The sequence below is a fragment of the Lampris incognitus genome, chromosome 8, assembly GCF_029633865.1.
Source record: "Lampris incognitus isolate fLamInc1 chromosome 8, fLamInc1.hap2, whole genome shotgun sequence".
NCBI classification, from domain to species: Eukaryota; Metazoa; Chordata; class Actinopteri; order Lampriformes; family Lampridae; genus Lampris; species Lampris incognitus.
In genome coordinates this window covers 1,795,973-1,812,478 of record NC_079218.1, presented here as the reverse complement: position 1 = coordinate 1,812,478, position 16,506 = coordinate 1,795,973, and the positions used below count along the sequence as shown (strand labels likewise).

The window sequence follows — 16,506 nt, the reverse complement described above, 5'->3', positions numbered from 1 at the left end:
AATGGAAACGAATCACCTTGCTGTTGGCTTACTGTTGACGTTTTCTCTGATGATGGTCAAAATAGAAAATAATTCGGCTTCCTACAGGAGTTACACTGTCATGCATCATGAGTTGCATGACAGTGAAGCTCCCTAACTTGATCTAATAAGACACAACACATTAGTTAATTACTTAAGTTCAACTAGAAAAATCATAATTAAATGTGATCAAGCTGAATTTCATCCAACTGCAGAATATGGAGTTTTGAGGTACAGTAAATGGATTACATCAAAAGTAGCAATCAGTATGAAATACGATTTTTTTTTCTAAGTATCTTCACTGGCCTTTGGTTTGGAGGACTTTCCCTCATGACACCGGGTTGGATGGTTTGGACCGAATCTCAGATGGGCTGGACAGCTAAGATGAGAACCCAGAGAAGGTGGACTGTACCACTGCTTACTATACTATAGGTTAAATCCAGAAAAACGGGAAAGCAAAATCTTTGCACTGTTCAACAGCAAAAAGTCTTGTGCGAAAATGATTAGTTCATTAAGTGATCAGTCGATCAACAGGAATTAATTAATCCATTATCCAAGCCACTTATCCTGCTCTCAGGGTCGTGGGGATGCTGGAGCCTATCCCAGCAGTCACTGGGCGGCAGGCGGGGGGGGAGACACCCTGGACAGGCTGCCAGCCCATCACAGGGTCCACTATAACTTGCTTAGGTTATAGCATGTTATGCCATCAAATGAACCAGGGCTGAGCTGGCCAAGCTGCGTAAAATTTCATGGCACTAATGGCAATTAAAACTAACGACAAACTAACAGCAGAGCTGTTTTTAAATATTTGGGTGCAAGTTCAAGTCATATTTCTCATCATATTAGAGGTATTTCAGGTCAAGTCACAATTCAACCCTCATTTCAATTCATAATTAATCATCATCAGAAATTAATCAATAACATTAATCATCAGAAAATTAATTGGTAATGATAATGGTAATGGGTTAATGGCTCAAGTCATTTATTGTGCCAAGTGAAAATATCAAACATTTACTGGTTACAGCTTCACAAATGCAAAGATTTGCTCACCTCTGACTCACCTTTGATTCACGTCATTATAAAATAGGAATACTCTGTTGGCTTTTTGGCTACTGGTCAGATTTGGGCTAAACGTTGCATCAATCAGAAAAACATAATTTATGGATTAACCAATGATGAAAATAACTGTTTGTTGCAGCCCTACTGAAATCCAGTCTATCTTGTCATTGCTAAGTGATGAGCAAGAGATGCTCACCACTATCTGACAGTCTGACCTTTCCAATCATCTACTTTCTTACTGGCTCCAACAGCCAGCCCGTCAGTACAAAGCAGGCCACATCAGTGACACAACATGCATGGTGCCACACTGAGATGCAAATCACAAGCTACCAAAGCAACCATTACTGCAAGAGGGAGAACTGAACACCCTTTTCAATGTCACTTGGTTTTGTTTGGTTATAAACCTCTTCAGCTCAGAAAATGAAAAACTGGGTATGTGAATGTTTGTCTGTGCGCACTTGTCTGTGTGTGCGTTTGTCATTCTGTGCTGGGGGCCGGGCAAAGGGAGGGGCACGGTAACGCAAATTATTTGTAGGAAGCCTTGAAAAAAGCTTTACTGTACAGTAAGTGACGAGTCTAAAAAACAGCAGCGAACATATCTAACATACCACTACCCCATCTGCTGCACAGTACTGCAGTTCCCTCGTCGACACAAGACTCTCTTGTTTATTACTAGCGCAGATACCTCAACCATGTCATGAAAGGCAAAGGACCATTTACTACCTTTTAGCATACATGTGCATATCAGTAATTGCCAAAAATTCTTCCTGCACTATCTGTACCCCCCCCCCAAACAGCTTCCTCTGTGGAGCTGTTCAAGTTCCAGTGAACCACAATGTGCCAAGGCCCAAATTATGGGGTGAAGATAGACGGCACTGTCAAAACGGCTCAGCAGAGGCTGGATACCCAGCAGCAGTTGAGAAAAATTCCACTTCCCGAGGACAATGAAGGCCTCCATTTACATCACAATTTCTTAGTCCATTCTCACCTCTTTAATAACTGCCTGGTTCTCGGTCAGCCACCACACAGAGCAATGCAAGTCCGCAGGGCATGACCCGGTTAGCAAAGAATATCACCAGCCTCGACGTGCCCACCCTACATGTGACTACAGATTCAGGAGGTGCATGTGTAAGATCAGTGCTCTAATCCCAGGGTCCCCCCACATATTTCAAGCTCTCCCTGGCAGGAACAGATAGACAATTGAAATAAAAACAATCAGGCACAAGAATAACCTCTTCCCCTGAGCACTGACCCTCATTAAAAAGTGAACTGCAAACCTCCCACCCTGAATACACACATCTCTCATAGCTTTCAAGCACCACAGAGTATATCAATTTACATTAACTCCCTGCTGCTGGTATCCAGCACTTACCGCTACTTCTCTTTGTACAACTATTTTATATCAACTTTCAACGACTGTATAGGCTAGCTAGTACAGAAGACGCCTATTATCCCTTATTTACATCTGCCCCCTTGCCTACAAATGCAGATATTCACCAAAATGACTAACATAACTAAGATATTCTCCTTTATAATGTCGTCATGTCCTACACGTCTTGATGCAAGCATCTCACCAACAGTTTCCAATTCTAAATATATTCCAAATCTTGCAAAACCTGCATATATTAAGCACGTAGGCAAGATGATGTCTATGTTTAACATTAGATGAGAGCTAATTAGAATAAAATCAAATTACAATCAAATTAGATTTCAAGGGGACTTCGATATTCGCCAAATTCTCTTTCCAACATATGGATAAAAGGAAAAGGGGAAAAAACATGAAGACGAACTTAAGACTGATTAAACCATTCTTACTTCAGTGGGAACTCAGCTGGATGGCAAATCACCATCATCAGGAGACATCTTTAAAGATGGCTGCTCATCCACTTTCAACACACTTCATTTTTGGCACTCACGAGCAGTGGTGAAGGGAGTACTCAGACCAAACAAGACAGAAAAGCTTGTTTGCTGCCCAGCATGTTCACACAGAACAAACTGGGCTATAAAATGACAACATCGCAAACATGAAAACACTTTTTTTTGGTCTTTTTTTTTTTTTTTACCTGGGACCACTACTCAGTTTCATTTGCATTGTTATAAAGTGAAAGATGCATTTGGACATGACAGGAATAAACAGGCTACACACATATTCACTAAGTCATGTAACCTACAGCCGCTAAAATGGAGGTCAATCTCAAATTAAACTCTTCACTTGTAAGCTAAAAAACTTTTCTTCCAGTCCTTAACTGAAGTACATAATAATAATGACAGGTTGCCAGGGAAACGACACATAGATAAAGGCTAGCAGGCGCTAATGGTTAATTGAATGTGGTTCATGGGTGAAGTCATGGGGTTAGTAAAAGCATTTTATGATAACACACAAGATAACGTCAGATACACGGCATGCAGAGCCTCTGCAGTGTCACACTTCTGACCAAACCAACCTCCAACAATGCACTGCTGCATTCCTGGAAGGGGAGCACCCAATATGGATGTTACCTTCTTTAAACAAAATGGTAAATGCCAAGCAAATGTAAAACTACCACTAAAAATACAGAGCGGATGCTTAACGGTTGAAAGTATTATCCCCAACTTTTGTTTAGCAACTTTCCAAACCTTACAAGCCCTGGCGCTAAACTCCTCCATGACACAATGTTGGGTCAAACGTCGATAAAACCCACCAATGTGCTAGCACAAGATAAGGCTGGGGGGAGGGGGCACCGAATCAGATTCTTGCAGTGGTAGAGGGGGGAGAGGGATTGTAGAGGGGAGAGGCATGCTGGTTCAGCAAGCAAAACCGACACATTGGGAGAGGGAACGAGGAAGTGTATAAGGAAACAGCAGATTGTGGATGATGTCGATTGTGCAATATCGTGCCATGCCATGTATGTGGATGGGTGGGGCAGAGAGTGATGGTGGCAGGGGCAGGGGCGGTGCTGGAAAGTACCTGGTGATGTCCAAGTCGGGGAACAAGCCTAAGTGATAGCTGGGGAGGGGGACAGAGTGCAGGAGGCTTTTTTCGCACTCCACTGGGGAATAGTGTCGGGGGGAGGGTGCTTTGTCACACAGTTTGTTCACAGTGCTGTAAACTGGCTCGGGAGGCCTACAGGGGGGTGAGAGACAAGAGCAGAGAGGTTAGTGCCAAGAGAGGGAGAGGAAGAGAAAAGAGAGAGAGATGGAAAGACTGAAAATGAAACAGAAGTTCAAGTTGGAGAGAAAGAAGAGGACCATGAGAAGTGCAGGGGTGAGCAGGAGGACACACATCTCTACATGGGCTGGTGCCAATAAACAAAGGCAGTGGGGGTACTCGTGGGGTAACGCCAACTTCCTGTTTATCTTTATGCTCGTCAGAAAGTCAAGGTAAAGAGGCAGGCAAAATGTACAAAAGTTGGCAGGCTTTTACGTATCAAACTCACAGAAGATCTAAAAACGAGTGGTTCACATCTGCATGCAAGGGACATTTACTATGTGTGCATTTATTTCTTGTTTTTCTGATAACTTGTTTGGACTTTTCAGATGACACCTGCCTCTCCATGTGTACGTATGGTAGAGAGGAAACAGGCTAAACAAGTGATGATGAGTGGAAGCAACAGTCAAGATGGACAGATGAAGAGGAAAACACCTTAAAGCATAATTCTGCTTTTTTAAAACCTGGGTCTTAGTTTCATAGTTTTTGCCACTGTTCACATCAGTTATGATACCTCACTGGCTTCAGTGCAGAGTTTTGGCCATCGGACCATCGCTGGGCACAGCTGTACAACAGCATCTTATGGTGGCCCAAAATACGATCCTGAAACTTGTCCTTCCAAAAACAAAAAACCCTGGTGCCTCTGTTAAGACTGTCAACATGATTTCCCATTATCTGTGGCTCTCAGTTGTACCACCCACATAGTTTAGTGATGGTTCCTTCGACCTGTGGTAAGTAAGTATAGGCTGGTCCTCCCTGCAAGTTGTGTCAGGCTACTTCCTGACACAACTTGCAGGGATGCTGTACAGCTCAGCAATGCAATCGACCACAGATAGTATTGCACACTGAGTAATAACTTAATTTGCTCTTTTGTTTTCACTTCCAAATATGTGGTTAAGATAACTGGGTTGAATTGGACTTGTTGAAAAATTTCACTCATATTTCCTGGCACCAAAAGACACCATTATAAAGTTCAGTCTATTGGTAGTCCCAAAATCAGAAATCTCAACATTGAAGCCGGTGAGGAAAACAATATCATAACCGGTATGCACGATTGCAAAAACTATGAAAACAAGACCCATGATGTAAAAAAAAAAAACGCTCATCCTTTAACAAAGGAAGTAACGGAAAGAAGAGAAGGGTAAGTATTGCAAGGGGAAATAGGAGCATTCAACTCTAGTCATATACCAGGTATAGAGAGATGTCTCTTTATTCCCAATATTTTCTTTAATCTTGATAAGATCACTCAGGAAATCCTACAAAGCTCTTAATAATCTATTTCCAACGACACTATTGTGATCTCACATCAAGTGCTACTATTCAGCATGTTTACAGTACCTTTAAGAGCAACATCTAAAACTCTACAACTCCAGCCAAAACGATGTAAACCAGGCATAAATCTACCCTGCATATGTTCAACAGTTGAATTTCTCTCACTCACTCTTTAACAGAGTGGCCACTGATAAATAAGTCTTGTAGTTCGTATTATACACAAGTGAATAAAAACGGATTTATACAAACACAACATCAACTCAGAACCTTTCCATCAACGATGCTGTGTGGCACACCAAAAAGTTTTGCTTTTGTGGCTCAGTCACAAACAGGCAGTCTTGTGTCTTTCAGTTCAAATGAAGACTTCAGTTAAAATTGTGTGATATGGAACGATGAACATGCAAGACTTTGTGACCCACTACACAAAATGTCTCACCTCAACTGGAAATGCTGGGACTCAAACCTGTGAACCTCCCCGTCATCTAACGAAGAATTTCTAATTGGAGGCAGATGGGAAAAAGTAAATGTTCAATATCATTGCTAACTTGGTTAGGTTAAATCATTGAGAGTCATATGCTCAAATTCGCTGTTTTTTTTGTTTGTTTGTATTTTCCTCCCTTTTTCTCCCCAATTGTACTTGGCCAATTACCCGAATCCGAGCCGTCCCGGTCTCTGCTCCACCCCCTCTGCTGATCCGGGGAGGGCTGCAGACTACCACATGCTTCCTCCCATACATGTGGAGTCATCAGCCGCTTCTTTTCACCTGACAGTGAGGAGTTTCACCAGGGGGACGTAGCGCGTGGGAGGATCATGCTATTCCCCCCAGTTCCCCCTCCCCCCCGAACAGGCACCCTGACCAAACAGAGGAGGTGCTAGTGCAGTGACCAGGACACATACCCACATCCGGCTTCCCACCTACAGACACGGCCAATTGTGTCTGTAGGGACGCCCGACCAAGCCACAGGTAACACAGGGATTCGATCCCACGATCCCCGTGTTGGTAGGCAACGGAATAGACCGCTACACCACCCGGATGCCGAAATCTGCTGTTTTTAAACAGTCATTGAGTTTATAGGTTGGTGCATTAGTAATGCATTATATAGAATATTGTTAAGAACGAGAAAGACAGAAGGAAAGAAAGACAGAAATAAAAAGAAAGACAAAGAGAGAAAGAGAGAAAGAAAGAAAGAAAGAAAGAAAGAAAGAAAGAAAGAAAGAAAGAAAGAAAGAAAGAAAGAAAGAAAGAAAGAAAAAGTACACCAGTGAGTTCATACTGAGGCATGCCACAGACAACAAAAACACAAGAGACATGGGACAGAAAAAAAACCTGCCACAACCTCACACCAAGGTGAATCACCATGTCAGTGATTCGTCATCTTCAGTGAGGAAATCTATCAGTTGGCTCGCTCATGAGCATGGCTGGAGGGACAGTGCAACTCTGACTGACACAGTGCAAGATGTTAGCATTTCCTTAATATTTAATGATAGCTGGACGTCTGGGTTTCTGAGTACGGGCTGATACCAATTCAAGTTTGTTAATTGGAGCGTGCAGTGCAGCACCACTTGTGTCTGTGGAGGAGTAATTTACACATATGTGTCTGTAAGAGTGCGAGTCTCTGTGTGTGTATGTTTGTGTGCGCAAATACAATTCTGTTGGCTGTCAGGTTTGGAGCAACACTTTTTCCCAAACATGAAATTAGAGATGGGATATATACAGTACAGCACTCCTCCAAGAATCGTCACTTTAACGTGGTGGAGGGGTTTGTGTGTCCCGGTGATCCTGGGAGCTGTGTTGTCGGGGGCAATAGCCCCTGGTAGGGTCTCCCAAGACAAATTGGTCCCAGGGGAGGGGCCAGACTAAGAGCGATTCCCAAAAAACCCAATGAATTTACACCAGCAGAGTTACAGCACCTCACCTGGAAAAGGGAAACCGGGGCCCCCTCCTGGAGCCAGACCTGGGAAGGGAGCTCACTGGCGAGCGTCTGGTGGCCAGGCCTTGGCCCATGGGGCCTGGTCGGGCCCAGCCCGAAAAAACAACGTGGAGTCACCACCCAATGGACCCACCACACGCGGGATGAGCATTGGGGTAGGGTGCAATGCAGGCTGGGCAGCAGGCAAAGGCGGGTACCGGGGCGTGCCAATTTCCAGCATCGCAGATTGGTCCTCGGGACATGGAATGTCACCTCTCTGGCAGGGAAGGAGCCTGAGCTGGTGCGGGAAGTGGAGCGGTACTAACTAGATATAGTTGGGCTCACCTCCACACATACCATGGGCTCTGGTACCAAACTCCTGGAGAGGGGCTGGACTTACTACTTTTCCAGAGTTGGCCAAGGTGACAGGTGCCGGGCGGATGTGGAGATACTCACAAGTACCCGGTTGAGCGCTGCCGTGTTGGAGTTCTCCCTGGGAAATGAGAGGGTCACCTCTATACGAATGCAAGTCGCTGGGGGGAGGGCTCTTGTGTGTGCTTATGCACTGAATAGCAGTTTGGAGTATCCGGCGTGGGTAACGATGGAGAAACCTGGAGGGGCGTGATTGGGAGGAACGGCCTCCCTGATCTGAACCCGAGCGGTGCCTTGTTATTGGACTTGTGTGCAAGTCATGGATTAGCCATAACAAACACCATGTTCAAACATAAGGTAGTTCATAAGTACTTGGTATCAGAACACCTTAGGCTGAAGATCGATGATAGACTCTGTGGTCAAATCATCAGATCTGCAGCCGTATGTTTTGGGCACTCGGGTGAAGAGAGAAGCAAAGTTGTCAACTGATCACCACCTGGTGGTGAGTTGGATCAGATGGCGGGGAAGGCTGCCGGACAGACCTGGCAAACCCAACCGTGTAGAGAGGGTAAACTGGAAACATCTGGCAGAGGCCGTTGTCTGTGAGGTCTTCAACTCCCACCTCCGGAAGAAGTTCTTGTGTATCCCGAGGGAGGCTGGGGACATGGACTCTGAGTGGGCCATGTTCAAAGCCCCTATTGCAGGTGCGGCAGGCAGGAGCTATGGTCATAAGGACATTGGTGCCTGTCGAGGCGGCATCCCAAGAACCCGCTGGTGGACACCGGCGGTGAGGGAAGCCGTCAGGCTGAAGAAGGAGGCCTTTTGGACTTGGTTGGCCCAGGGGTCTCCTGAAGCAGCAGACAGGTACCGGCAGGCCAGAAGGGCTGCCACTTTGGCGGTCGCACAAGCAAAAACTCGGGTGTGGGAGGATTTTGGCGAGACTATGGAGGAGGACTTTCGGTTGGCCTCAAGAAAGTTCTGGCAAACCATCCAGCGAATCTGGGCTTGACTCGGGCTGTGTTCAGCCAGGGAGGGGAACTGTTGACCCGGACTGGGAATGTTGTCGAGCGGTGGAAAGAACACTTTGAGAGCTCCTGAACCCGGCTAGCACGTCCTCAGTGGAGGAGGTAGAGTCCGAAGACTCAGGGGAAGCCCCACCCATATCCCTGGCAGAGGTCTCTGAGGTAGTTAAAAAGCTCCTCGGTGGCAAGGCGCCGGGTGTGGATGAGATTCGCCCTGAGATGCTGAAGGCTCTGGACATTGTTGGGCTGTCTTTGTTGACACGCCTCTTCAGTGTCGCGTGGAGGTTGAGGACGGTACCTGTGGAGTGGCAGGTTCCCATATTCAAAAAGAGGGAACGGAGGGTGTGCTCCAATTATCGGGGCATCACATTGCTGAGTCTCCCTGGTAAAGTCTACTCTTGGGTCCTTGAAAGGAGGCTCCGACTGATTGTCAAACCTTGCATCCAGGGGGATCAATGCGGATTCCGTGCTGGCCGTGGAACAACGGACAAACTCTTTACCCTTGCGGAAGTGCTGAGGGAGGTATGGGAGTTTGACCAGCCAGTCTACACGTGTTGAAATTTTACAGACATTTGACCACACTGAAGAATTGCTTTTCAAAAAATGTCAAGCTGTGAGTCTGTGTATACGCTCTGTTGTTGGCCATGTGATGCATTTACATAAATTGGTTCATCATAAAAACTGCACTGACAGTTACAAATTTAGAAGCGACCAAGCATAGGTTGTGATAACTAAAGCAGAGGGTTCGGTAAGTGAAAGTCGTCTATCAGAGTCAAAGCATTATTTACGACTGAGCTGAATCATACTTAGTCCAAGTGTCCATGTTATTCAACCGTGTGTAATGTTCTAGTTTAAGATGCCAAAGGGAGGGACGCACAGCAGGAGGTCAAGGCAATAGGCTAGACTTCCTTTGCTAAAGCATTCATAACCAGCAGAAGTAGGCACACAGTCCAGGACAGACCTGGTAGGGAGCTACGGGTGCCATGTAGAGGTTGAATGGAGCCTAACTGTTCAGCTGGCTTTAGGGGTTTGGAAATGAAATGCTGGAACAAACTTTGCCAATTAACAACTCTCTGTCAGTTAGAACTAGAAGGAAATTTTCCTCCCGGACACCGCTCCAAAGCAACTTCTGGTTGTTTCTTATACTAAAGAAAAGGAGAGGCGCTTCAGAGGTGAATCTCAGAGATGATGTGTACAATCAGCGTAACCTCAGTGTGAATCACTTTGAATCAGCCCAAGTTTCTTTTCTACAAAGACAGGATGATTAAAATTCCAAGCAGTAATTCAAAAATTACTGAGAGAAGTATAATGAAGTCTGGAAGTATAAGGACAGCAGCAGACTGCCTGACATTTAGACTCAATTTAATACAACAGTGGTTATGAGGTTAAAGTGCAGATTTTAACCCGAGATTGCATACAGGATGGACATTTACAGGAATACAAATCCATTTAAAAGAGCAGTATCCATTTAAAAGTATTTTGGTTTATTGAGGTTAGATTACAGCCACCAAAGTTGTCGATCTCTCATTCATTTCACATGCCAATCGATGACATCATGGAACCAAAACAAATAGCAACATGCTGCTGTCCCAATAGTTAAGGAGTTTCCATTTATCAATTAAACATTTACTGAACAACACAAAAGCCATATGCTCTGGTGATGCTGAGCCATACTCTGGTGACATACTTGAGTAGCCCCCATATCAAGTTGGACTTTAATGAGGACCAATGCAAACAAATTGATGTAAGCCAGTGATAACAGTCCTCCACATTGGCAAGCATGTTAATCAGAAGGCTATTGGGGAAGTACCTTGGCCAAGAGCAAATGGTAAACCTCTTACCGCCAAAGATAATGGAAGACTAATCTACCACTGTAAGCTTAACACAGAGTCCCATCCTTGGTTTATCCTTTGAAACAAGCTTTTGTTGACACACTTCCTCATTCTTTCACCACAACTGAGTCTTTTTTACTAGTTTGGTAAAAAAGAAAAAGAAAAAAGTGATTTCAAGTGTTAAAGCACACAATGATGGCCTAGATATCAACATAAATTCAAATGGTGTGGCAAAACAAAAACAAAAACATAACACTTGCTTCAGTCTTTCTGCTTCAAAAGGTGCCCTTGTCTGTAACTCTTCAACTACCATGACATCTAATCAAAATGCTTTTATCCAAAAAGGCATATCACAAATATAACTTTATGGCTAACTAACATGAGGGAACACATCCACTTGATCAAATGTATGAGGAGCAAGGAGAATAAACATCCACTCTAATATCTGAAGAAGGATGCTATGACTAGAGTTGAGGAGAAGGATGCTATGACTTCTCCAGTAGGGCAATTTAGGAGCTTTGGAGTGGGTATTGCTTTTAATGTAGACAGAGAAAGATTGAAGAAATTCAAAGACGCAGACAGAAAGTGAAACTGAAAGAGAAAAAGAGAATAAGTAAGCTAAAATGCCAGCTTGACTTTCATCGTCAGTGGCATCCTGAAAGTCTGAAATGACCTAAAGTGAGGGGGGAAAAAAACCCAACAGGCATGTTTCCCTAAATGGAAATCACAACATCTGTTCCTGCCAATGATGATGCAATACCACTGAAAAGGCAGAATAGGGGACACATAGTCCTCTACTATCAGGCACTAATTTTGAAAATTATATTTCCACCATATTACACAGTAGATGTGCTCCACTGTGGGGAACTGTCACTGCACATGTAAATATACTGGGTATTGCCTGTGAAACAGGCCACAACATAAGCCTTCCACATTAAGAGTTCCCCTTCTACCACCAAACATGAAGGTCTAGAAACATTCGTGGCTTGCTTGGACCCAACATTGGCTTTGCGCTCGTAAACATTGTAGATGTATTTATCAAAATGAAGAAAAACAACAACAACAATGCTGTCCAAAGACAATAAAAATAATAATAATGAAGCAGCCAACACATTTGGACAACAAAAGATAAACAAAGGACACCAGTAGAGCAGTGTTTTTCAAATCAAGGTTGTTTGTGATCCAAGATTTCACAAATATTCATTTTACAGATATTCAATAATGTCTCATAATTGCATCTTCTTAAGGATCATTTAGTAACCCATCTGAGATGGTCCTGCAGCCCACTTTAGAATCGTCTCTCTTACTTTGAAAAGCACTGCACAGAGCACTGGACAGGGGAGGGGGAGGGTCAAGTTATACAAAGAACAAGTGACAAAAGGAGAAAAAATGAATGGGATATTTTCCAATTCTGTCAAAACTCCCAATGGGATTTCGATCGCTTGAGGAACTGCCACACAAACACAGACAATATAGGAAGAAGGGGGAGGACACGAGGAGTTTGGGGTGGACACTGTTTCTACCTGTGGCTCTAGTGGTAGTCTGGCAAGGAAAGGTAATTACCGTAAGAAGGAAAAACCATCCAACCTGTTTATATCCTCTTCCCCCAGTAAGTGCTTAGGGAGGGGGGAATAACTCCCAGGGGAGATGAGGGGAAGACCAGATTTGTATTCCAGAGTGCCAGCGTTGCCAGGGGAAGAGATATGATTTTCCATGGCTGGGGAGAACGCTGGGGAGAAGAGAGTGAGAGAAAGTGTGTGAGAGGGAGAAACAAGGGATGGGGGGTTGACTGCATAGACAAAACAAACTAGCAATGAAGCTTATCATGCAATAGCTGCACATCACAGTTCTGATAATGATGTCATGAGATCAACTATAAAGCATCTTAACAGTGAATGGCAGTGCTGGAAGTTTCTGACATTTTTCGGATACATGATGTCCTCACACGCTTCATTATTCATACGCAGATTAACACGCTACACAGCAACAGCTCTCTAATAACAGAAACGTAGATCAGATCGAACAACAGAAGGAGAACTCACAGTGCATGATATCAGGTGGCCCATAGGGATCTGATAAGTACACATTGGTGGGCTTGCCCACCTTTAGGTAGACCACGTCCGACGTGTTCTTCAGGATCGCCACTGCCTCCTCGTGAGACACCTCTTCCAGAGAGTAGTTGTTTACCTGTTCCAGAGATAGTGAGAGCGAGAGCGAGAGAGAGAAAGATTAACAGGTAGATATTCCCTGTGAATTACATTAGGAGTCTTACGAGACCATTCTTTTGTTTCTTCAACTCCTGCTTTGAAAGCTGGCAAGTGTGCTTCGTCCCTCCCTTCCTCCAGTAGACTGGTGTACAACAGATGGTCTTTGGGTGAGAAGAGGACGGTAGGAGGCTAATTGACTTAAGTGCTGGTTTAAACAAGGAGGATGTCTGCCTGAAGAGGAACCAGGCTGTTACGCTGAGGAGAATTCGCAGGGGGGGAAATAAGGCCACCCTTCTAGATCAAATGTTTGTCGGGTGCTTTTGTTACCTGAGACAACCTTGTTAGCAGACACAATTGTTACTTGAATGTCTAGAACTATAGTCTGCAAGAGTAATATGTACAAAGAATAAAGTGATTCCTAACTCGGCCAGTGATATTTCAGATGTCCTCAAACATAACATCACATCTAAAAGACCACCACTGTATTAGCACTATCTTTATAACAAATCTGTCCTGTTTCTTTTATCCAAATGCTACCGTGCTGTGTCTGTGGAATTGGTGGTAGATGCACCGATGAACCTTAATCAGGTGTAGTTTTGAGCAGTGAATAGCTTAGCCTTACTGTAGTGGGTATAGATTTTTTATAAAACCTGACTAGTCACAATGTGTTTAATCTGCTGAGCAGGCCATTTCAAGCCAATAGTCAAGCATTTCTCTCAACTACGTATTAGCATATCCTTATTGTAATGAGTGTTGATTCTTAAAAGAATTCAATAAAAAGGGGTAGATTTTGATCTGCTGAGCAGACAATTTCAAGTTAGCAGCCAGCCATTTCTTTAGGCTTTTACTGTTGACACAGCCACATGTGCAGTTAATGAATGTCTTACTGAGTGCCAGATGGCTGTAATGAATGTATTATTGTGTGCTAGCACACGTACCCTCTGCAGGGTACCAGTGCAGGTACAGGGTAGTCCATTGTACTGCATTTAACATAACATAGGCTTTTGCTAACGCTGACACAGCTTTGTTGAGTCTGCTGAGAATTACGTCCAGAGAAGTGTGTTTCTAGGATGCTCCTATACAATAGGATGGGTTAAATGTCCATCCATCCATCCATCCATTATCCAAACCACCTATCCTACTCAGGGTCACGGGGATGCTGGAGCCTATCCCAGCAGTCACTGGGCAGCAGGCGGGGAGACACCCTGGACAGGCTGCCAGACCATCACAGGGCCCCCGCCCCCCGCCCCCAGGGACAATTTAGTACCGCCGATTCACCTGACCTACATGTCTTTGGACTGTGGGAGGAAACCAGGGTACCCCGAGGAAACCCACTCAGACACGGGGAGAACATGCAAACTCCAAGAAGAGGACGACCTGGGATGACTCCCAAGGTTGGACTACCCCGGGGCTCGAACCCAGGACCTTCTTGATGTGAGGCACTCTATACACCTTTGTGAGGCAACACGGTGGCACAGAGTTCCTGGGTTAAGCTGACGTAAGCTGACGTCCTTTTACAGTAGCCACTGAAACGTTAGCACACTGGTTTAGCTTATTGTCTAGGCCTTTGGTGGAATGCTCACTTGGGAGTATGGCACAAGGATTGTTACACCATAACCTGTGCATTGCTGAATTCTTCACTGCAATGACCCAATTTCTCAATAAGAAGAAAAGAAGAAAGCCACTTTATGTTGTCATTGTATTCTTACAGCGAATTGTATTGTTACAATGAATGTGTTCTCTGCATGTAACCATCCTATTGTATAGGAGCAGAGGGCAGCTGCAGCGCCCAAGGACCAACTCCAGTTCTTCTTTCCATTGCCTTGCTCAGGGGCACAGACAGGAGTATTAACCGTAACACGCATGTCTTTTTGATGGTGGGAGGAAACCGGAGCACCCGGAGGAAACCCACGCAGACATGGGGAGAACATGTAAACTCCCCACAGAAAGGACCTGAGATGGCCTGGGGTTTGAACCCAGGACCTTCTTACTGTGAGGCAACAGTGCTGACCACTAGGCCACCGTGCCATCATTAAGGAACCATGTCAACTTGTATATATTTCCATCTTCTATCTAAACTGGAGAATGTGACTATGTTAGCACTGGCCAAGTGACTCACCATAAGGAGCCTGTCTCCAACATGAAGTCGGGCATCTTTCTGAGCTGCACCACCATCTATGATTTTGGTGACATAGATGCTGTTGTCACCAGGGATGTGCTGGTTTCCGACTCCGCCAGCAATGCTGAAGCCAAGCCCTGTGCATTTTGGAGATTGGATAGTTAGACTGGAATGTGTGCGCTAACAAAATTCTTGCAGTACTGCATTTACAACTCTATATGGTTCACTTTCAAGTTATTTTCAGTTCAGTCATCGTTTTGAAAATTCATCACTTGTGTCCCACAGCTGGGTCCCAAAAACACAAACACAAAATGTGTTAGCATGGCAAGTTATTCTTTTTATGTTATACTTTTTCTGTTCAGCACCATTATTCATACACTGTCGATGTGTACACTGAACACTGTAGACAAAGGGAGAGTTGTTAAATCAATCATTTGCACTCTGAGGCTTCCCACCTGTGTACTCATTATATTTGGCTGTTTCTAATGTTCTGCTCTAGGATCTGGATTTAATTCAGCTGCTAAAATGACTGCAAAACAGAAACCAAAGGCACCAGCAGAAAATATAATGTAAAACATAAAGGTGATGTGTGCATCATCCAATGTTATTAAAAGTGTAGCATTGAAGTCGTTCAGTTAGAGATCCTAGCAGTGACTTGTGTAGCTCCAGAAAATGGGACTCTGTGTTTGCATATTTGTGATTATGCAGTTCCCACCTTTTGGTCCTTTGATGAGTTTGATCTCAATGATGGTCTCTAACATGGGCCTGCGACGACGCACGTACAGCCTAACAATGGAACCTGCCACCTTCAGGGCCTCCACTGCCTTGCTGTGGGAGACCTCCGACACGTCAGCGTCGTTCACCCGCAGGATACAATCGTTGACCCTGGAGGGAGGGATGTCGTCAGAGGGGGTTAATAGTGGGTAATGTAGTGCAATATTACAATTAAGTATGCTTTCTGCTTTCTTGGCAAGATTAAAACTGCATATTCAAAATTCATTTTTCTAAGACAGTAGTGTACCGCGGGATTTCAGTCAGGGCCTTCAGTAACCAACTGCATCCCCCCCACACACACACACATTTCTCATATGGGTGTCGATACAGCCAACACTGCCACTTACAACATACACTATCATGTACTATATGCATTACTGAATCAACACCAACAAGGCAGCTGATCTTCAACAACCACAATCTACACCACTACCCACTACAGCAGCTACTGCAGCATCACCATCAGATCCTCCTTTATGTCACTAGCAACCAGATTGCACACGCACACCACATGGCACAAAAACAACTAGGGGAGTGTACACAGTAGAGTGCAGATCTCCACCAGGCGTCTCTCCCCTTCTCCAGTGCTCGGCCTTGGCGACAACCCCCCCCCTTTTTTTTTTCTTTGGCTACCAGGATGAGGGGCCCTTATTAAAAGACTTCAGATGTGTTTAACCGTCGTGGCTTTCGTGATATAAAATGAATGTAGGTGAATGACGTTCATTCATTCTAAA

At 44.5% G+C, this 16,506-nt stretch overlaps 1 protein-coding gene across 1 annotated transcript in view; it reads right to left on the bottom strand.

Annotated features, from left to right (window-relative positions):
• Positions 1–16,506, bottom strand: part of dlg2 (discs, large homolog 2 (Drosophila)) — a 472,305-nt gene that overhangs the window by 32,042 nt on the left and 423,757 nt on the right. The window contains exons 15-18 of the mRNA XM_056284931.1: positions 15,714–15,883; positions 14,999–15,135; positions 12,715–12,859; positions 12,260–12,401 (exon numbers count right to left, since the gene is read on the bottom strand). Coding sequence (XP_056140906.1) covers positions 12,260–12,401; positions 12,715–12,859; positions 14,999–15,135; positions 15,714–15,883 — 594 coding nt within the window. The remainder of the gene's footprint in view (positions 1–12,259; positions 12,402–12,714; positions 12,860–14,998; positions 15,136–15,713; positions 15,884–16,506) is intronic.